The sequence below is a fragment of the Melanotaenia boesemani genome, chromosome 10 (assembly GCF_017639745.1).
Source record: "Melanotaenia boesemani isolate fMelBoe1 chromosome 10, fMelBoe1.pri, whole genome shotgun sequence".
Lineage (NCBI taxonomy): Eukaryota > Metazoa > Chordata > Actinopteri > Atheriniformes > Melanotaeniidae > Melanotaenia > Melanotaenia boesemani.
In genome coordinates, this window is record NC_055691.1 from 18287617 (window position 1) to 18310320 (window position 22704).

At 38.4% G+C, this 22704-nt stretch overlaps 1 protein-coding gene across 1 annotated transcript in view; it reads right to left on the reverse strand.

Moving 5' to 3' along the window:
- Nucleotides 1–18808, reverse strand: part of cspg4 (chondroitin sulfate proteoglycan 4) — a 78035-nt gene extending 59227 nt beyond the window's left edge. Inside the window, exon 1 of the mRNA XM_041997099.1 lies at nucleotides 18733–18808. Within this exon, the coding sequence (XP_041853033.1) occupies nucleotides 18733–18808 (76 nt within the window). The remainder of the gene's footprint in view (nucleotides 1–18732) is intronic.
- Nucleotides 18809–22704: the final 3896 nt, after the last annotated feature.

Genomic DNA, 22704 nt, shown 5'->3' on the forward strand with positions numbered 1-22704 from the left:
AAGCCAGCTCAGAGCAACGCTGTGGAAGGCCCATTTGGTGATGAGTGTGGTTAATGCTATTCACTAAACTCAAATTAAATGCTGTACATTTCATTGATACTTTTTTTTTGTCCCCAAAAGCCAAACTGGATCAGTTGCACTAATGGATCAATCCAGAATTCATCCAATGTTCGCATACATGCTGCATGACGATGCGCAGCTGAATTAACTCAATTGAAAAAGATGCACTGACAGTCAGACGCTATTGTAGTTTTCATGCTCACAGTTCTGGGCCCAAGGCAGAGAAAATTTCAGTAAACTGGGTGGAATGTTACTGGATCAGACCATGAAACCACAGATTGAAGTAAGATGAGTGAGGAGACAACAGACAAAGGTCGAGTTTGCAGATAGTGTTATAAAGTCTGCTACTCGGCCTCTCTTAATGGAAAACACTGTCTTTGTTATCTGAAGTTTAAACATGTCTACAGCAGCTCAAAATGATAACAGTGGATTCTTCTTATTTTACATATGTAAAGCGGTATCCCCCTTGACAATGTTTCCCCTACCATTATTAGGGAGGCAGCCTGCCACCCCCATCGGCAATCCCCACCCTCCCAAGAAGGTCAAGTTAATTTCATCCTTTCCTCTCTATATTGTGCAATCCCCCACCGCTACCCCATTGCTAAAAACCTAAGGGAAACACTACTTTCCATGTGCCCTTCTGACACTCTAAATCTCTTGAGGGCCAGTGGTTTGCTGATATTTGTCTGTATTTCACCCTGTGGCACATTTTTTTATAAACAGTATACTGTTTGTGTTTTTCAGACCCACAGGAAGGAAGTGTATTATGGCTGTGACATTGGATACCTGCTCACAGCTAAAGCCTCATTTGTAAATACAGAACCCAGCTTGTTTCTGTCCATATTATCTGACTCCCCACTTTCCCTACACAGACATTCAGGGCCACTTTCATTGTTTTTGAATGACCTCACTGAGCAGTGATGAGATTCAACAGTCAGCAGCAGGTTCAAATGCAGACCACCATCAATACTTTATGACTTGCATTTGAAAGAGGTCTGAGGAGGTCTGTTCCACTCAAGGTAAAACCATTATCTTCTGCAAATGACTCATAGATTTGATAGTAATGCTAAACATAACTCCTCAGACATCAACGGGACCACATGTTTTGCACAGAGGCCACCAGATAATCAGGGCATCACAGTATGAGGGATGAGTATGTACGCAGTTCAAATAGAATAGATGATAACATGCACTGCAGGAAAAGCAGAAAAGTGTAGCATGCTAAATCACTGCTGTAACTCCACCAGCAAAACATCTGGATCATTCTGCATTCTCAGACCAGTGAAGTGGTTTGTGGTGTAAAACTCCCTGTGCAAGGCATGTTACAAGAAGTGTTACTGACATTTAAATCAATAGGACTTACTCCTTTGCGAGCATGACCATGATAAGGAAACACAGTAGCTCTCTCAGACTGATAATCCTTGTATCTAAGTGAACATTTTAATTTGAGGCAAGATCAATGAAACCAGAAATCTTCTACCTTTAACTAAGAGCCTCCAGTTGGAAAAGCACTACAGTGATTAATAGTGTGTTTCAGCAGGTGACAAGTTCTTTAACCTGAACTGATCAGCAACTATGTCCTTAAAGCAACACTACTGAATTTTGGCACCTCCTAATGGAGGGTACTTCAGCTTCCATCTTACATCCTTTCTCTAAGCTCTCCAGCCAGTAAAAATCAGTCCATTGTTGACTTCTGTGTTCTCTTTTACTCTGTAACTTTTTCTCTTTCTTTCCTTTGCTTCCTCCCATAATGTCCTCTTACATGTTCAATTACATGGTACATGTACAAATCAGACAATGTGTTGATATCCAGTTACTGGTGTGTGATGCAGTGGCAGAAAGCAGAATGCAGCTGTCAAGTTGTGAAGTATGATTTTTCAGCCTTGGAATGCTGCAGGGCAACAACGTCTCCAGGAATGTGCATCATGAATATCAGTATGCAATCAAAAACTAGAGCATGGAGCTTTAAGGTCGGAAACGTATGTGGTATTGCTTTAAGCAACCAAGTAAAAAGATGGATTCTGTCATCACGGAAAAGAGGTTATTCTGTTCCAGATGGACCAAATTACTGGTCTGTATGAATGGTGAATGGACTGTACTAAAATAGCACTTTTCTAGTCCTCTTGATCACTCAAAGGGCTTCAATCCTACATGCCACATTGACTCAATCATGCTCACATTCATACAACACTTCTGTGGATTTATACCAAGTGCTTTAATTGTCACACAACATTCATACCACAATGTGGGTGTCAGGGGTCATTTTAAGGTTCAGTGTCTTGCCCAAGGATACTTCAACAAATATTCAGGGGAAGTCAATAATCCATCCACTGAGCCAGTGATTCACCTGGCTCAGTGATTCATCTAGCTAAAATGAGATTACAGTAGTCCAGCCTAGATGTGTTGAATGCATGGACCACAGATGTACATTGAGTCCCTCCTAAGTCACAGAAAAAGAGTATACATATAAATAGAAACATTATTTTAACAATATGAAATTGCTAAATCTCTTATGGAGCCATGAGATTAGAGTAATTGAAAACTTTTTCCTCATAGTCTACAAATGCAATTACAGTTTTAACATGCATAAATAAATTGTTTAACAGAAACTAAGCACAACGTTGAGACTGCAAAAGTTTTCCTTATTCACTTGCACCTATTAGAAATAAAAACATGTAAAAAACAAGTAACCCAAACAAAAAGATTAATTATAGATGGAATATGTGGAGATACGTTGTATTTTATTCTGACTATAAATCTCACTAAGACAGCTCAGGTAACAACTCAACATTCCCTGGCAGTAATATGGAATTTTGCTTTTTAAGAGAATAATACCATATATTTTTTTTTTATTAGAACCTGGTCTGAATTTAATTTTTCGGCATGTCATGTTGAAACAACCTATCTAAGGGATGAAGTGTCCCAGTGAAACATTGAAAAAAGACACTTTTGGAGAGGGAGAGCTGGCAGCTCAGCAGCTCCTGCTTAAAGAAAGTTCATCATCAAGTTTCCAACGCGAGGAAAAAGGAAGGTTACAGCAATGTCGACATGTGCTTAACAAGGACTGGCTGAGTGGAGGAGAGGTAGCTTTTGTCCGTTTCTTTTTTTTTACTTATACTGATATAGATGTTTCATTTGATCTTTGTTCAGATAGCTTTTTTAAAGCTGTTATATCTGGGAGCAAGCTCATCAGGCCCATTTGTCTGGGTTATAAGTGATGGTTTTAGATTTATTTACTTTGTATCTTATGTTTAAGTATTGACATCCTTTGTTTTATTTGGTTTGGGCAAACAAATATACTGACATGATAAGATAGATAGATAGATAGATAGATAGATAGATAGATAGATAGATAGATAGACAACTTTATTTATCCCCGAAGGGAAATTGCGTTGTTACAGTAGTCCAGTGTCATACGTGGCATAAACTATGAATAAAAAATAGAGGTAAAATATACAATATAAGTAAAGTGGAATAGAAGTAGAAATAAAATAAAGATAGAAATCCAGAGTGGAATAAAATTAGAAATAAATAAAATATGAATACAGAGTGGATTGGCAGATAAAGTGCAGTGGCAAGATGAAGTAATAATGAAACTAGCTATCAGATATTAATATGTAAATATGACTATTGAATAAAGGATGTGCAAAGATGATACAGAATGTTGGATGTGCAAAGGATACAAATATTGTATAATTATATGATATATAATATCAATATGATATATAATATCAAGCGACAGTTATAGGTTGCAGTAAGTTCAGTGGTTGGCTTAGTCCAGTTGTGTGATCATGGCTTTGGCAGAGGTGGATGAGTTATGGAGTCTTATTGCAGCAGGAAGGAACGATCTCCTGTACCGTTCCTTAGAGCAGCGGGGTTGGATCAGTCTGCAGCTAAAACTGCTCTTTAGCTTGTCCAGTGTGTTATGGAGGGGGTGGGAGGGGTTGTCCCTGATTGCCAGCAGTTTTGCCAGCATTCTCTCCTCCACCACCTCCTACAGGGTGACAAGTTTAGAGCCGACAGCAGACTCTGCCTTTCTGATAACATCACACAGTTGCTATCTATCTATCTATCTATCTATCTATCTATCTATCTATCTATCTATCTATCTATCTATCTATCTATCTATCTATCTATCTATCTATCTATCTATCTATCTATCTATCTATCATGTTTTAATGGATAAAAGACTTGTGGAGCAACTACTTTTACTGGACCCTTTACTTTTATGTTGCAGTATCATCTGCTACTGGAGTACAGTATGGCTTCAATTATAAATTGCCTTGGTGACTAGACAGAAATCATTTATTTTCTGAATCTATAGTTATGATTTTAGCCTGGAATAGTATACATCATTAAAATCTCAAGAATATTAGCTTTCCAATGGTGTATAACATGTAGGTACTTGGAAGGTAGACTGAGTTAAATACATATTTATTTGTCCTTCCCATCGGATGTCTGGTAACAACAGGTTAAATGTTGCAACGTTGGTACTAGAGGCCCAAAGTGTCAAGAAAATATCCCACACATCATTACACTGCCAGCCTGAACTATCGGCCCAACGCTGAATGCATCCTTGTTTTCAAATGACATTTTTTCAATCTTCTATTTTTGAGTTTTGGTGAGCCTTGTTTTGGTGAATTATACCTGCAGTTTAAGAGTGGCACCCCATGTTGTCTTCTGCTGCTGTAGCCCATCAACGTTCAGGGATGTAGGAATGGCAATCTGTATTTCTCGGGGGCAGTAGTTATTTGAGTTACAGTTGCCTTCCTATCATCCCAGTAGATGAGCAGTTTCTGAAATACTCAGACCAGCCATCAGCCACCAACAACCATGTTACTTTCAAAGTCACTTAAATCCCATTTCTTCCTGATTCTGATGCTCAGTTTGAACTCCTGCAAATCACCTGGACATGGCATGACTACATGCATAAATGCATTGAGTTTCTGCCATGTGATTAGCTGATTAGCACTTTGTATTAACAAGAAATTAAATGTGTATCTAATAAAGTGGTTGGTTAGTGTAGGTTGCATGCATCATTTTAAAAAAGATTTCATTTTTATTCTGAATTAAAAAAGAATTAAAACTCTCACAAAAACAACGAGGCATTTAACATCATTCATTCCATGTTTAGTTGCCAGGAAAACATTTTTGCTCATGTAGCTGCTTGATGATGACACCAGAATTTCATTGCAACAACAGCTACTGAAGTTAGCGGTGAGACAAAGAAAAAATATCATTTGCAGGGACTGGAAACATCACAATACTATTTAAATCTTTTGTTTTAACTATGGTTGAATCAAACTCCCATCAGTTCTCTGAACCCATCAGCCTTAAAATAACTGACATGCCTGCTTTGATTATCTCTGCTTGCAGAGTGGGAACAACAATTTATTTTGACAAAGTTTACTGAGGCTAGAAACCTTTTTTTTTTTTTTAATCTCTTAGGGATTTCTATTTCAAACTGCTGACCTCTTTTTCACTGTCTGCTAAAGTCTTAGTGCATAAAGCCTTAAACATGGTTCCCCATCTTTGATGTCTCAATTGACTGTTGCTGCAACTTAAACCCCACTAAAAGTTTCTTCTTCTCTTCACCTACTGTAGATCCAATTTGATACCAAGGAGCTAATAAGTCAACTTGTTAAATGATTGCAGCTTATACCTGCTGATGAAGCCTGAGCAGCTGGTCATCATGTTATGAACATATGACCAGCTGAAACCAGATCCCAAAAGTCTTAGTTCAACACTTTAGAGATCTGATCCTTTAGAAACCATTTACATATAAAAAAAAAATAAAATAAAAAACTACTTTCCAAACTTGTTCCTTGGTCTACTTTAAAATGGGCATCTGCTTATCAAACACATCCTTGTTTGTTCTTGACAATTCTCCCTTTGTGAACATCAAGATTAGTTTCAGTGTACCAGAAGGAGGGCAAACACATACTAGAGGCTTCATCATTAAACTAACAAATGCATCTGTATTAGGGAATCAGGCAGCCAGAAAAGTAGGTTTAGTTTTCACCTCAGGCTGGCCTTCAGCAAACTGCCATCCACTCATTATTGGTACCATGATGTGCAGAAAAATGATTTCTCCCACTGTTATTTAGCTAGAACGCCTCCACAGGTTATTAGTTAAAGACTGGAGTGCATAGCTGTTAGATTTACCTGAACGGCTCGTTTAAATGAAAGGCCTGCTTTAAAAATAGGAGCTTTCTCTCTTGTGATGTTTAAACAAACAGCATCAAACGTGCCACTTCAGAGGGACGTAAACAACTAAGAATTGCAAGAGCATAGCAATTAAACTCATCAAATCCAAACTGAACCAAACAACGCCTCAAACACGTCCTTTGTGGTCACTTCTACAATGGGGATCGATCCTGAGGAGAAGCTTGGGAATGCACTTTTGGCTGTAAAGGAACAAGACATTCTGGGGTCACACATGGCCAGCTGCCCTTCTCTGCAACTTCACATTCCCCAAGGGCTCACTGCCATGGCTCAGACTGACACGATGTGGGACATCAGATTGCATAGTTGGCCAGAAAAATATGCGTTGTTCACAGTTCACAGCAATCCCTTTTATCATCTGTATTTTTTTCTCGGTTTGGCTGATCGTTTGTTGACTTCAGTGCGCTCAGCTGCTGCTGTCAGTTGCTCAGAAATCCTGATTCTTCTCTCACAGTCTTTTGTCTTTCCATCCATCCAGACCAGAGGGTGAAACTATTTGCTTTATATCCTTGCTTAATCAAGCATGTAATTGTTTTTTTCTTTCTTTTGTACTTGGCCTCAACAAAGTTCATGAAATGTGAATAACGTCAGGAGATGCAAATGTGAGCTTGGTAGCAAAGCACAAGAGGCACAAGATGTTTTCTGCAAAACAGTATGCACAAGAGAGGACTGCACACAAGGGTCTGCTGATGGGACATGGATAGACATGTGCCCTATGCTCTAATGGATAGCTAGATGCACGACTGGGCAAAAGTTTTACCAAGGAAAAATAAATTAACTTTGCTTAGAAAAAAATAATACCATGATGTAATGAGCATGTAATCAGAACTTTTTCTTTCCACTAGTTTTGATGCATCAATAACATACAGCACATTTCACATTAGACATTTTCAGAACTTTTTTCAGTCCACAGAACACTAAGAGGTACCACTCCTTTATAAACGCTGGAGCAAAGATTAGCCACAAGCCCTGTTTAACAGACTGGCTAACATCATACTTACAGAACAAAAGGTCATGACGGCAACAAATGTCTTGACAGAACATGAAATGTCTACAATGTTGCAGTGTCATAAAAAAGGTGATGAAATTGTGCAGTTGTTACCTTCTCTGTTCTCTGCATAGCGTTGATGTAACCCAAGTTTTGATTCGTCAGCATGCCAATTAGGGATGGGGATCTTTAGGCACACTATGATTTGATTACGAAACAGCTGGTATATTCTAGTTGGGTTTATCTACAATGCCTTCCACTGAACCCACAATGCCCTTTGAATTGTAGTCCAATTGTAGTCCAATCCTGTATTTGGTGCACTTGAAGCAAACCAAGAGCTTTGTCCATCAGTGTTTGTTTACAAATTCACCCCTCCCCAAACAAACTGGATTTTCTGAGCAAACAAAGCCCCCAACAGAATCCAAAGTACTTCCACAAGCCAGCTTTTAATGCAGAGGGTGCTGTTCGGATTTCACTCTCAGCCATGGTGTCTGTTAGGTGAATGTCCATGCGCTGTAATTGCACAATTTTAAGTTCCACCAGTTTAAAAATTAAATTCAGAAGTGTCCACATCTGTGACCCCCCACCCCACCCCCTCGCACACCCCTATCAAATTCCTGCATCTTGAAGGTTGTATATGTTACAAAACATGTTTTTAGAAAGGTACTGGTATTTTAAATGTTATAGATTGAACATTATGATATTCATGCATCATGATTTGCATCATGTTTAAAAAACGCAACAGTCCAAGGACACATCTCCCAGTAAAAATAGGGTGACAATTTTTTTTTTTTAAGTTATGTTGATGCTTATTTCCATGGCTTGTGTGAGTCATGCGTTCTGTTGCAATAGTTTGATGTACTTCTGCTTTTCATAACATTTTTTTACCCTGATGAAGACATCAGAAATACAGCTGTGACATTACTTAAGCCATTAGGATTTAGCGATTTGACCTCCATCTCAGAGGATGATGGGAAAACTCTACCCTCCTCTCCAAACATGCCGGACTATCAAATGTTGCAATAGATGTGGCTGTTTGCCAGGGTTAGTTCATTCTGTTCACAGGAAGTTCATGTAGGATGTAAGCACTTGGTACTTTCTTTTTAAACTTCTTTATTTAAAATACTTTAAAGTTTTTATTCATTTCATCATCCCCCAAAAGTGGGCTGGTTTTAAAAAAAAGATATTCTGATTTGTATTATATTAACCTTATTTAAGCATATGCTAGTTTTAACCTTCAACAGATTGTAAATTAACCAGTGAAGGAAAAATTTACTTTACACAAAATTCACACTTAACTTTTTGCCCAGTTTTGAACAATGTTGAACCTTTTAGTATCTACTTTGCCAGATCTGTGTGAAAGACTTTACAAAGAACTTGGTTGTGTGAATAGGCCAATGGGTGTGTTTAAGGTCTGCTGTGCAGCTAGTTTCTGCTTCGTGTTTCTGCAGACGGCTGAACAGTGAGTCAAACCAAACTTCATGGGACACATTATTTCCTTCGGTTATTTTAAGCCTTCATAACCAGTGGGATGACGACATTTGCTCTGCCACCGAACACTGGGATCTGTGTGAACCACAGCACATACACGCCCTATATACATACACAAACATAAACATAGCCATGAGCACACACACACATATACACGTACACATACATACACAATCCCCACCCTGGATCGCCTTTCCACCTCCTCCCCCTCATTCATCAACCTCATGTGAGGCAACATGGTCTGTTGTTGGTACTTCTTGCTCTATTTATCTGGTGTGTGCTATTCCAGCATGTCATCTGCCAGATGCTGGGCCTGATGCTAACACCACCCCCGTCGATTTTGTCTGAACCCAGTCTATAATGATGCCGCCTGGCTCCAAATTACTGTGTTTCACGATCCCTCAGCAGTATTGATGAAGATCTTCAACAGGACAGGAGCTGGCACCGATCTGCTATCATGTCAGCATGATTTGAAAAGTGGCCTTCTGAACAGTAGCCTGCTACTGCCATATTTTTGGAATCACAGAGCAGGAGGAAAACAGGCCAATCCTATTTATTTCACCTCACTAAATATTGCCCATATGAAAAATAGAGAGGATCATGTCACGTTTTTTAATGATTGATGATTCATCAGGTGTTTGAATTTAAAATTAGTCAGAACTCTTTTGGTCAGCAAATGCAATAAGTAGATATTTTTTCATTTCTACCCCGAGGTTTACATATATCATCAGCTACGTCGCTCAATCCTGTCATTTTAAACCAGAGGCCAACAAGCTGTCCAGTGCTAATTAGAAGCACAAAAACAATTATTCTGAAGTCTGATGTCTCATGATTAGCCACTTTGGCCTTGTGCTTATGAGTCAGAGCCCCTCTGGGCATGAAAGACTCCCCACACTTACAGCTCATTTCTCTTTATTTAAAATAATGAGTCATGTGCAGCTTCTGCTGTAAAAATAGCAGACTTGAGTCTCTAAGGGATAGTGTTAACAAAACAGTCCCTCAGTAGAATAAAACAGTAAGCAATCACAACCACTTTTTCAACATGTTTTACAGTGTCATCTAGTTTTCATTTCATGAGTTAGTACCTGTAGCTTACAGAATACAAAAGTAGTAAAATTCCCAGGGGGTTGCACTTTCTGCACCAGGACACAGTAACAAGTCGGGCTATTGATCGCCCCATTTATTAAGTAAATTTTGAATTTCTAAGAGGACAAATTCCAGTTTAATAATTTAATACCTGGCCCATGTTGAAGCAGATCATGTATACAATACAATTTAAAAAAAAGTATTTTCCTCAACAATTAATAAAAAAAAAACTTTTGCAGACACTTCATATCGGATCCAGCAGAAATCAGCTGTAACACAAGAGATTTAACAGAAAATAGAACATTTAATTTATGAATAACAAAGTTAATTTAGTAATTTCTCCCAATAATACCCTATAATGAAATGACAAGACTGTCTGAGGCCGAGATCAGTCAATTAAAAAACCTGAACAGCAATATAATGAGAGCTACATTTAGACCCATGGATCAAAATTTACACAAAAAAACACAAATGCTCAGCACGAAGCAGATGGTTCCGTCATGATAGCCACTCAAACCTTTACATCCAGTCAAAGAGGAACTGTGGTGAAACAGTTACTAACCTGCACAAGTTTACATAACTTCATTGTAGAGGAAAAATACTAGAGCGCTACCAAAACTTTGTTTAGTTTTTTGCAACTTCAACTCTGTAAAACATCAAGGAAACATCTGCAGCAGATCAAAACCTTACATACCAAAAATGTAAGTGAGTCTGAATGAGTTCAATCCAGCTGTAGATGATGCCTCCAGAGGTAGAGGAGAAGGAGGGACTAATGCACCTGTCGTTGCTAGGTCTGGCCACATTCCTGGAATCATCCAAACTGGATGATTGGAGTGTGACACTTGACACATGTTCTGTAGCGCTGGGTGTGTGTGTGTGTGTGGGGGGGGGTGGATGTTTGGTGACAGAACATAATTATGTCTGATAGTGAACCTGTCTCTCCGTCTGTTTCAGCGCTCATTCAAACTTGGCTAATTGGGGAGTGTTGACCTTCCTTCACTAACGTTGTTTTGTCTATATTAGGTAAGAGAGGCTGGGGGACAGTTTGATGACAACCTTCATCTTTGGCTTGATCTTAACTAAAAAAGTTGGTTCCAGTTTTCCTAACCTCAGGTGACTCAGCTCAATGGTAGAAACAGTTCCCATGATTCATGCTGCTTTCCCTTTGACCTGACATGCCTTTTCTGGCCACATTGGTCTGATACCACTGATCAAGACATGTGATTTGCATTGTTAATAAATCAAATATAGACATTAATTCACATCATTTGATAATGTTATAAGGCCTGATTGATTTATTAGTTGATAACATTCACAATAAACAAGTAGAAAAGATCTTGACAGATGATCTTGGTGGGTAAACTGAATGATTAATTCCATGAAAGCTCTTTTGTTAGAGGAGATATTTTGTTATTCCTGTTTGCTTTTAATTTACATTCTGCGGATAAGAAAAACAATGGTAGCCAGTGAAGAATGTATTAATTTTCAGTTAAATGATAAAACAGACTATTTTCCAAAAAGAAAAGCAGAAACAAAAGGGGAGAAAAATGAAAAAAAAAAAAAGAAAAAAAAAAGGCTGCTTGTATCAAGACATCTGGTCATGCATAATTCCTGCTTATTGAAAGCTTGGCAACTCAGTGATGATGAGAATTTTCTCTGAAGTTTTCATTTTGGGCACTAAACTCCCAACAGCTCTTATCAAAAATAAACACAGTTCAGTTTGTGCAGTGGGGTAAGAGTATGAGCCTGTCTTTCTCAGGGCCCAACAACACACTCAAATTCTAAATGTTCCCATTCAGGTTCCACTGCGTCTGATAAGTATGGACGCAATGATATTATTATACTGCAACCAGTATTCCCATTTTCTTATAATACTGCATACTAGTTGTAACATGTTTAATTGTGTTTGGAAATCACTCTTAATTGTTTTTATCCCGCAACCTAATGGGGCAACATCAACATTCTGACAAGTCACCCTTAGTCTTATCTCATTTAATTCACTCTATACTGCTATGGCATTGTACAATTTTTGGCAAGTCGACACAATAAATTGGACTTTACACACCACAGTTTGGATTTGATGTTGGTGTATTCAGTGTCATTATTCTGCCTGAAATGTTTAAACAAGTAATAGATTCATTGTTCTGACTAAAACCCAAAATACATATTATTGAGTGAATCCTCCAAGAGATCCTACAACTTTACTTTTTGAGCACTGACCTAAGGTTAAAAATATTATTTGTAAATTACTAAAGACTACTCCTATGACTTCTAAAAATTAGTCTTAGATGCACTTTGCAAGCCATCTTACCACTCAAACAGTCTGCCTCATGCTCTAATGATGCCCTAGTGAAACTTAAGTAATATAAAAGGAGGCCTGGATCTTCATGAAAAATAAACACGTGGGATAAACAGATTTTCTCGTCTCTCATAAAACATCCACACTGTTCAACTCTGATACACCAAAACTGCTCCAATTATCCAGGTGGCCTTCTTTGACTAAAGTGATTTCCACATAATTAAATTAAGGAAAAAACAAAAAGGCAAATGTGGTCCCAATGAACTTTGACAGTTTGTTTTTCTACTTGGTTGACTTAGAAAACCTCTTCTAGGCTTTATTGCTTAAATTGAAAGTGTTTACTATGGTGTCTCCATTGTATAAAAAAAATTAGACATATTATATTGTATCATAAGTGGCCATAAACTGGGATCATTAGTGAGAGATAGGGATATCACCTTTTCCAAAAATCAGTTTAAAAAAATTATAAATAAACATTTAGTTCTTAAAATATTTTAGAAAGCTTTTCAAACCCCTCTAATAAACCAACATCAACCAACATGGCTCATATGTTTACATTTAAATCTTTGTGGTTGCACTTTTCCAGTCTCTGGCAAGACGCCTGCTGAAGCTGACTGTGCCGAATAGCAGGCAGTCAGATGAGACTGAACACATGACACTGACATGCTTATTTGTGATGCATCCAATGCCTCATTTCACTGGCAAGCTAGCAGGTAATTCCACAGATTTGCCGCTGAAGAGTAATAGAGTAATTTTCTATAAAGTCAATAAGTGGTTGCATCTTTTGTCGTTTCTGTGGCATTTACTACATATAATATTGCTTCCAAACAATGCTTTATATCTAAAATTTTAGTAAAATGTCAAGTGTTATGCAAAAGCATTATTTGGAGAATTAGTGCATACACCAACTTTTTTTTCTTTCTAAATATACTGTAGCTTTTCTCCTCCCCAAAGTGACTATTTCCTTATTTATGTCTGGTGGTGTCCATCCATTAGATTGGGTTTCTTCGCCCATGAACTAAATGTTGGGTATTTTCTTCCTTCAGTCATGCAGATATTATCCTGTTCTGCTGCTGCTGTAGGTAAGACTGTGTCCTTTTAATTGCCTAAAATTGCATGGCTACAAGGTAATCACAACAATCTGAAATCCCAAATTGCCACTTGTGGCCCTTAAATATGGGCGTAGACCATTTATCACTAAACTGCTGCAAAAACCCTTCCCGCCAGCTTATCTGATTGACGTAAAAACAGTTACGCCAACACAGGAGGCCACCACAAGATGGCCTTTGACCTTTTACCTTGAGACAGAATTTCAGTCTGTGTTTATGCACAGAAACTCTTTGTGTACACACCCAAGGCTGAATAAGGTCTGTGTGTGGGCTCTCTTCCCGCTCTAAGTACATGATAACCCCAAAATATAATCCAAGCAGCTTTCCATTGACAGCAAGCAACCTCAAAGAGAGCAATGTGGGAAAGATCATCTGCCTGGGAAGGATTGAGTCCTCAAGGCGAAGGACATATCTTTATTCCGGATTTTTGCATCTTAATAAGAATAAATTCAGTGCTCTCGCTTTTGAAGTCACTAAGTACTCATGATGCATTCAGAAGGAGAGCAGAACTTCTCCTTTGCTGTGGAATATATGTTCATCTGTTACATCTGCAAAGCTCGTGAAGGACAACCAGATAACTTCATCACATAATTCCGCTGCTTTCAAAAGTGATCCTGTTTAATAGCAGACAAGTGTTATGATTTTAGATGCCATCATTCCTGTGCTTACAATGTGACTTGCTTAAAACATTTAAAATAGACAAAAGAAACCATTAAGCAAGGCTCTGTTAACCATCTCTCCAATGTTTGAATTACTTATTAGTCTGTGTGGACAACCTGGGACAGTTGTCTAATTAATAAGGTAGCCTTACCCCAAGATTAGCAATTTTGTTTGTAGAGGAAACTAAAAACATAACTTTAAATTATTTAAATTATTAGTTCACAGATTGCAGATCTTATATTTTAACTTTGCCCAACCAAAGTAACTGTAATCATACTTTTTCTGGTGCTTTCATTTAGATTCTGACTCTGAAATTAGATTTAGATTTAATAATTTGAAATAAATATTGGCTTATGTGTACCCTTATATGATTGTTTTGAGGTTTCAGCGATTAGTTTGAGAGATACAAGGCTGTAATTAAGTGAAATAAATGACAAAATACACTTTATCTCTAACTCATTCAAAACACTATCTAACAGTCGATCGAAGCAGCTCAGTTGTAGGAGCAGTAGTTATTCACCAACACCTTGACAGAAGTATTGCTGTTGCAGGAATCAAACCTTTAATAAGTTCACTCTGGGCCAATGTTGCAATCCCTGAGCAGACATACTGCTCAATCTTTGGCTGCAGGTCAGATAATTCAAACCTATCCTTCTACAATAACAGGATGAATTTACTGAGAGAGGAAAGCATTGGGGTAAGGCAAGCTGCTCTACGACAACTAACTTTGGATTCTTGCAATGATGTTCGCCTTGGGCCCAAATCCTCTAAAATAGTTAATAAACCATTTTTTTTTTCTCTGAAAGTGGCAGGGAGAAATGTCAGGAAAGCAGAAGTGAGGGAGTTATATTACAAGAAACATTATCAATATTGATTGTCTTCCATGTTCAGATGTCTTAGAAAGGTCTCATTTTCGTGAAACCAAAAGCTTGTCAGTGATTGAATGCCTTTGGTACAAGATGTTTTAGTTTTAGAGGAAGTGCCCTCGTTTTTAAGCACAGAAACCTCTAGAGTTTATGGTTTTTTTTTAAAGAAAACAGCTGTTAAGACAAAAAAGTAAATTTGTTCCCTCAACTGCTTTTGAGTCATTGCGTACTGTTGTACTTAAAAATGGCTCATGGTAAAGTTATATTTTCTGACATTTTTGCATGGTTGAAAGTAGATTCTGAATTCCAACAAGTCCCAGAAAGTTAGAGTAAACAATAGAATATGCTTTGCATTGACACGTGGAGGGATTTACAGAGAGAACATTCTCCTCTACATTTATAAACACTCTGGTTTTCTTGTTTGGATTTCCTCCAAAAGCCACATTTCTATCCTTCTCAGCATCATGATGTGTTTAAACTAAAAGGGTGAGTGGAGGGTCACAAGATGTGTCTGTGGGGCAAGAACAAGCAGCAGAACACTAATCTCATTAATTTCCCATTGCAAATATTGGACTTATTAATCTTCTGGGGAGACACTTGTAGTTGCAACGTTCTCTCTGCCAACTATCAGGGAACACATGGAGGACTTGTATGCTGACACTTCACAAAGCCTAGGCAAATTCCATATTTATTTTTTTCTCTTGTTTCCATAGAGACACTACACCCAAGGGGAAATAGCAAGCTCCTATGCAGTCTCAGGATGTAAATCTCTTTGTTCAGCTCTGTGATTGAGAATTTAAACACAGTCAGGAGCAAAATATATAGAAGTGCTCACAAATGAGCATAATAAATTGTACTATTGTAGATTTTTGATCTTACTACAAGTTATTTGAACTATATGTTAAATAAGTCAGTGCTTTTAACTGTTATCTGGCATCTTTTACATGTCACACATACTGTATATGGTAGTATACACAGATAGCAGTATTGGTTCTGCCAGCAATTATGGGCTTTCTTTCTTTCATCTGTTGGTTCATATTTATTTTGAAGCCAAGCCTAAGTGCTTTAAATGGATGCCCAAAAAGCTAGCTAAGGCAACAAATAAAGATGATATAGGAAGGCTGTTAATGGGGCAAGAAAAGTCATTAACTTTCCACTGTTTACGTATGGGAGTGGCCGCAGACGTGGCCTCTGTGGGAGCACACTTTGTGTCCTTATATCAATGCACTGACAAAAAGTCATGGGGAAACCACCTCTATTACCATACCAACCAAACAACATGCATGCACTAAGAGCAATTTATAGTTTGGAAATGTCCACCCTTCCCATTTTTTCCAAACTTTGGTAAAGTAGTGGTTGAAGGGTAACTTTAATGATGGCTGAAGAGCTACAGAGCTGCGGGGTGTTTCGAAGACATGGAACAGGAGGATGTCATGTCCAATTTCAGATACAGCCGCGATAAAATGAACATCCCTTGATGTGGAAAAAGTGTTCTCACATGGCTGCTCAATACAGAACCATGCTGCTTGTCTGTTTCAGTGCCAAAAAAAATGTCACTTTTAAATTCTATGAGGAAATAGTCACTGATAAAGTTAGAGGATTTGTGCACTTGGATGTTAGATTACTGAGGTGCTTAACAGAAGGATCTCTGTCTTTCATCTCATATTTTTGCTGTCTCCCATAAATTCATATACCTTAAGAAAATAATGTTTGATTTGATTTGCTCATACTACAAGTGTTTGTGGTCAGATGAAACACAATAAGACTATATAGGAAATTTGGAGGCTACTTCACACAAGAAAACATAATAATCTGAGAGGGAATGGCTCACTGTGCGGTGTTAAAACCACTTCTGCTACTGTTCAAGATCTCCTTGGATGGGACAGATAAATCACTTTAACAGCTAAAGAGAGCCCGTACTGTGATTCCTCAAAGAAAGGTGCCAATACCAGAACAAGAAAGCTTCCAGACCTCATACGGAGCATGACCTCAAACATTTGAAGATGTAAACTCTGGGAAGAAGCCAAACCCTCTGAAAGCCTTGTTTGTAATTTTCAGAAGAGTCCCCCAACAGCTTGTGGTAGGCATTTTGTGGAGCAAGGGGGGCCAAAAATCTAATCAGTGACTTGGTACATCTGGTCAACATTAGCATTTATCTCTCTGGGGTCAGTGGGTGAGTCCTGTTCACACTGAGGCAGTAAAGATTGTGCCAACAGATAATTAGATGAGGAGAAACCGTAACCCTGAACAGTTTTAACTTGTTTCATCCTGCCATCATTTTGATTGGAGGAGCATTTGGTCTCAGACCTATGGAAAATGACATCTGCTGCATCATTTATCCAGTCAGCACTACCATAGCAATAATACTCTGTACAGCATACATAAAAACTCTTCAGACTATCATGCAAATTGTGTCTGTAAATTGCCAGAAAAGGTGACCATAATCAGACAGCCATTGTTGGCTCAGTGTAATGCAGAGGTGTCACCGTCATTCCAGTCAGTGAGGCTTCTTATCTCTAAATGAGCAAACAGAAGGGCAGACAACTCTTTTTATGCATGTGATGAACTGATCACAGTGATGAGAAACTGGATCCAGCTCTCCAGCTGAGCTTTGATTCTGTGCCACTGAAACAAACCAATACTCAGCCATTCTGTTCAAAGAACTCTAGGTTCAAGGCTGAGGATACAACTTCCCTTATGTACAGTTTTATGTGGTGGTGGTTTCATCCTGGTGTGATTACTATTTACAAAGTATATGCATAAAATGTGGAAACTTGTGTTTGAAAAGTTACTGACCTACATTAGCTATGAATTTGAAAAGATATAATCCAGAAATCCTGAAAAAAGTAGTCATTCACGGTAACACATACACATAAATATGCCAATAAGATAATTCCTTCTTTAGGAGTTATATCAAATATTGATAGTGTAGTTATGTCAGCAAGTTGTTGTACTGGATTGCTAGTATATCAATTTTAGCCAATATTGCTATAGTGTTTTCTTTTTTTATGTAAAAAAACCTTTGTACTAAAACATCAACAGATGTCATTGTAGTGCATAAATAGACTTCTTCTTGTTGCATTTAAAACAGTTTGGTGACAAAATTTAAATTTTCCATGCACATAATAAACAATACATATTCCACCAGATGTGTTAAAGTAACATACTGTATTATATTGAAAAGGTGTATCTGTGGCACTCTACTTAGACTCTATGGCAACATTGTATAGGCCTTGGCCATCAAGCACACACTGCCTCTCACAGATTTACTAGCCCCTTGCTCTCGCTTACTTTCATCTCTTCTCTTTGGGTGGATAAGGAGCAGCTCTGCCTGCCACTGTGCACTTCCTTTTCAAAGAGCCATTCATTGCTGCCGGCAGAGGGACCTCAGCTCAAGAGTGCTTCGGCTTCTCTACCTCCTGCCTTTTGGCAACATGTTTTCAGTGTAAACATTCTCAAATAAAATACACTCTCACATTCAGCCAGATGCAGGCTGAAAGGCAAAGAAAAAAAAGATGAGGAGCCAACAGATGTTGTCTCAGACCTTGAAGAAGGGTGAGACCATGGCACTATGTATTGAGTTTCATTCCAGAAAAAGAAAGCTGCACAAGAATGAATGACACATGGACTGTGTAGTGTTAATAATAGATATGAAAGCAAATGATATGACTTCTTTGGTTTGTTTGCTCAGTCTAGTTTTAAAGCTAAATTTATTCTAGTTCAAGTCTGAGGCATTACCTCACCAGCCTGCTAGACTTTGATTTATGTAATGAGGAAGCTTTGGGCAGACACCATGATATAATCTCTGATGCATCCCTGACAGACTGGAATAGACGTGTGTGTGTGTGTGTGTGTGTGTGTGTATGTGTGTGTTTGTGTGTGTGTGTGTTTGTATTGGGGGGTGGGGGGTAACAGGACACTGGTAGAGTGATTTGCAGTGGCACTTACCTCCATGACCGAGTTTGGGGAGACAGAGCAGGAGGGTCAGGAAGACACCGGCGAGGACCGACTGCAGGACTCTCATGATTTCTTTGCTGAAAGTTAAGTCCGTCACTCTCACGTTAAAGACACTCCATTCAGAAGGAACTGAATGAGTTTCCAGTTTTGGGACCTGCTACAGGAGACTCCTCTATGTGAAGGGGCAGGGCTGGGGAGGGACCATTCGAGAGACGCCCTCTTTTCCCTTTCCAGCACACACACATATACATGCATACAAACACATCTCTGTGCACTGGAAAATCATATGCTCCCTCTTTCTGCTGACCCAGCACTTACAGATTCACAAGCACAAGACCTGTTGATTCACACTTATGTGTAAGAGAAACACGTATCAGTTTATACACTTGTACCACAAATCAAACTACAGCAGACCTACACTACCTCTCTGCATCTTTCCTACTTGTGGACTTGTGAGTCTCCCTTCTTTTTTCTTACTCTGTAATTGGAGCAGCCCTTGGAGACCAGAAGCTGCTATCTGCAAGGATAAACCTTTTATTTTTAATTAAAGACAAAGCAGGTTGCCCAACTCTCTCGCCACTTTATCTTCCCAGCCTTTCTCTTGATCAATGTCTAGTTCTTCAGCTTTTTGTTTAACAAACTGCTCCTGAAGCTTATTAAGCTCAAACTTAAGCATATAGTAAAGGTGGCTTTTGCTGGATCTGCATTCAGTCTCTTCTATATTGAAAAGCAGCAGGCAATGGAAAAGTCTTATTGCTCAAGTCATCCAAAGAAAGACTACAATTGTGCTAAATACCATGCTGATTGACATCTACTTGGTATTTCCTTTCATCTTTGGTGGTAAACATGCATGGGCACTCCACATGAGGATTTTCTAGTTGTATACTGCGATTAAAGCTCAAGTTCCTCTCAAAGCCTGAACGTTCAATTTCACCTGTCTCACAGTCAGTTGGCTGGTAAATTATACCCCCGTTCTTACTGATAGCTGAAGTAGGAATACAATTAGAATTTCCATAACACCTTGTGATTCATTGTTGACTGCGACCCACGAAGTTCAATTAGACTTCTTCTTCTTTTTTTTTTTGAACTACACAAACCCTTTGTTTGACATGATCGCCAAATTACCTGTGATGTGAAATATAAAGAAACAAGTCAAAATGAGAAATGGCTATAATGGGAACTGGGCCTTATTTTCTTTTTTTATTCATAAAAACTTTTGGGTATGCATAATTTGAGTGTTTTAGTTCAAAATACACTATAACTCCCTTTGCTTTTTATATTGATTCCTTTCAATAGCACCTCTCATCAAAAAAATCCTCACTCAGGTTATTAACTTATTAAGCAAACCCCTCTAATCTCTTTACACTCTCCCCAAAATGTTTGCATAACTGTGCAAGTAAAAAGACCTGTAAAATAACACATGGTTCACGTAACATGACACTGTTTATTGCTGGCAACCTTTCCTGACACCACAGCCTCCATGATTATTTCAGCATGACACGAGCCACAATTAAAAAGCTCCCTCTGAGCCTTAGCCAACAGTTTGTGCTGATGACATGCTCTCGCCTCCCTGGGGATGCATAACACCCCTCCATTCCCTGGAGGGGTGTCACCCACTGATATGAGTGGGCTCCAGCAGCATGTGAGACCACAAGCAAAGCTTGTGTAAGCTGCAACACCCGTTACCCGTTTAGCATAAGCACCCCAGATGATGTAAGTGGAAGAGTGTTAACCCATCAGCAGAGCTTCAGTGCCTTCTTAGGCTTAATAATGCATGTGTATGCTTTGATTAAAGGTGTCCTGTGGAGGTTTGGAAAGAAACGAGATTTTGTTTACATTCAGCTACACACCTAATTACATTATATGTATCCTCAAGGCCTAAGAGACATATTTAATGTGTTTTCAACCTCATAAAAACATCTGCTCACCCTGTTTGCAATCTTTTGAAATCTGTTTTGTTTACATCCTCAAGCGCACTTCTCTGTGTCTATTTCTATAGCTTCATTGGTACGTTTTATGGTTTAATTTATATCCCTTTAACCCTTGTGTGCATGTGGAGATCAGTGTAGATCAGATAGACTACTGTAAGAAAGCATTTGCCTAAAGCAGGCATGGAGTAATATTTGCATTCAGTTGGACCTGTGTATTTGTCTACGAGAGAAAAAAGTTACTTTACTCATGCACATCCATATGCACACAGAGCTATGCTTCACAATATTACATTGACAGAAAGATGGCAGTAGTGCATCAAGGATAATATGCCAACAAACAGAAAGAAAACTGCAACCATTCAAGCATGCAGGGCTTTTCATTATGTTTATGTTTCCTTACATCCTTTCCTCCAGATATTGTCAAGACAAGCAGTGAGGAGGCTTTTGAAGGAGGTCAGGGTGAAGAAACACAGCTGCATTCTAAGCAGAAGTCTTTTATCAGCTGGCATGAAAGATCACAGTTACACCTCCACTTGTCCGACGCAGTAGCTGCTTTTTTTTCTTTTCTTTTTTTTAAAAACCAAAATACAAAATAAATCAAATTTAGCTAATGTGGCTCAGAAGAAGAGCAGTTATCTGCCAATCAGAAGGTCATTGGCTTGATGTTTGCCTTTCCTAGTCCTGATGTCTTTGGGCAACATGCTAACATTGCCTCTGATTTCTCTCTGTGTGTGTGAGTGTGTGTGAGAGTTTATTTATGAAAACAACACATTGTCTGAAAATCTGTATAGACTGAAAGGTGTAGTTTGAATGTGTGTGGAAACAGGTGAATGAGACTTTTAGTGTAAAAGCTCTGAATTTCCAAAGGGATGAGAATGAGCTCTTCTTCTAAATGCCCTTTAATGACAGTGGAAATCTGACAAAGGTAACGGATCCACCAACATACACTGAATACCATCAACATATTTAGAATAATTAAATTGCAGAGGGTTGTAGGCCTATCGAGTTGTCCTTTTTGCTTAGGAAGATTCTCAACAGAATGAAAGAAACATCTTAGAGATAGACATGATAAAAGCTTCAATTCTGTTAAGGAGAAGCCCTTTAATTTTTTCCATCTTATCAACTTCAGCTGGACACACTGGACCAAACCTAATAAAATGACAGAGGATAATGGAGACAGCAGTCAAACTGGAGCTTACCTTACCATTAAAGTTATGACTATTTTGCAGCCACACACCTGTTCCAGCTTCTATACATGTCAGAAATATGAATGGCGATGAAGAGTTTGACCAATCTTTCTAAATGTGACAAAGATTTAATTGAACTTTTGTGACCAGTAGCCCATATTCGTTTTCTTTTCTTTAAAAAACATGACAAACTTTTAAATTTTAATTTAATCTTTATTCTGTTGTAAAAATTCAGAGTAGCCTCTGTGAAACAACACAGAAAACATACAAAACATGTTATGGGAGTGACATGGGATTTTTTTCAAATCAAAATGTATTTATTTAAAGTTGCAGCTGAACAAACCAAAAGATGGAACAGTGTATTTAGGACAAGCAAAACCCAAGTGGAGACATTTAACCGTTAGTGCACAAGAGTCCAAACACAGTATTTCAGCACAAACACCTCATACCAATTGTGAAGTGGTGGATTTGTAATGGTTTGGGTTTGTTGTAGAGCCACAGGACCTGAATAGCTTGCAGCAACTGAATTGACCACTAACTCCTCTACCATCTATACTCATCATAGAGTTGAATATGAGCCATCTGTCTGACAGTTAAAGCATGACATAAAGGCAATATCAAGGCGTTGCTAATGGCCTGGTCAAAGTCCAGACCTCAACAATGCTGAAGTGGTGGCGCAGAACACTGGGAGAGCTGAGCATAAACAAATGCCAAAAAAATTGGGCCAAAATTCCTCCACAACATGCAAAAAAATATCTTAAAGTTAGAATGCTAAAGTTGGTTCTACAAGCTATTAAATCATGGGTTATATTTAGTTTTTCCACAAACGTTTTTTGTGAAATGAA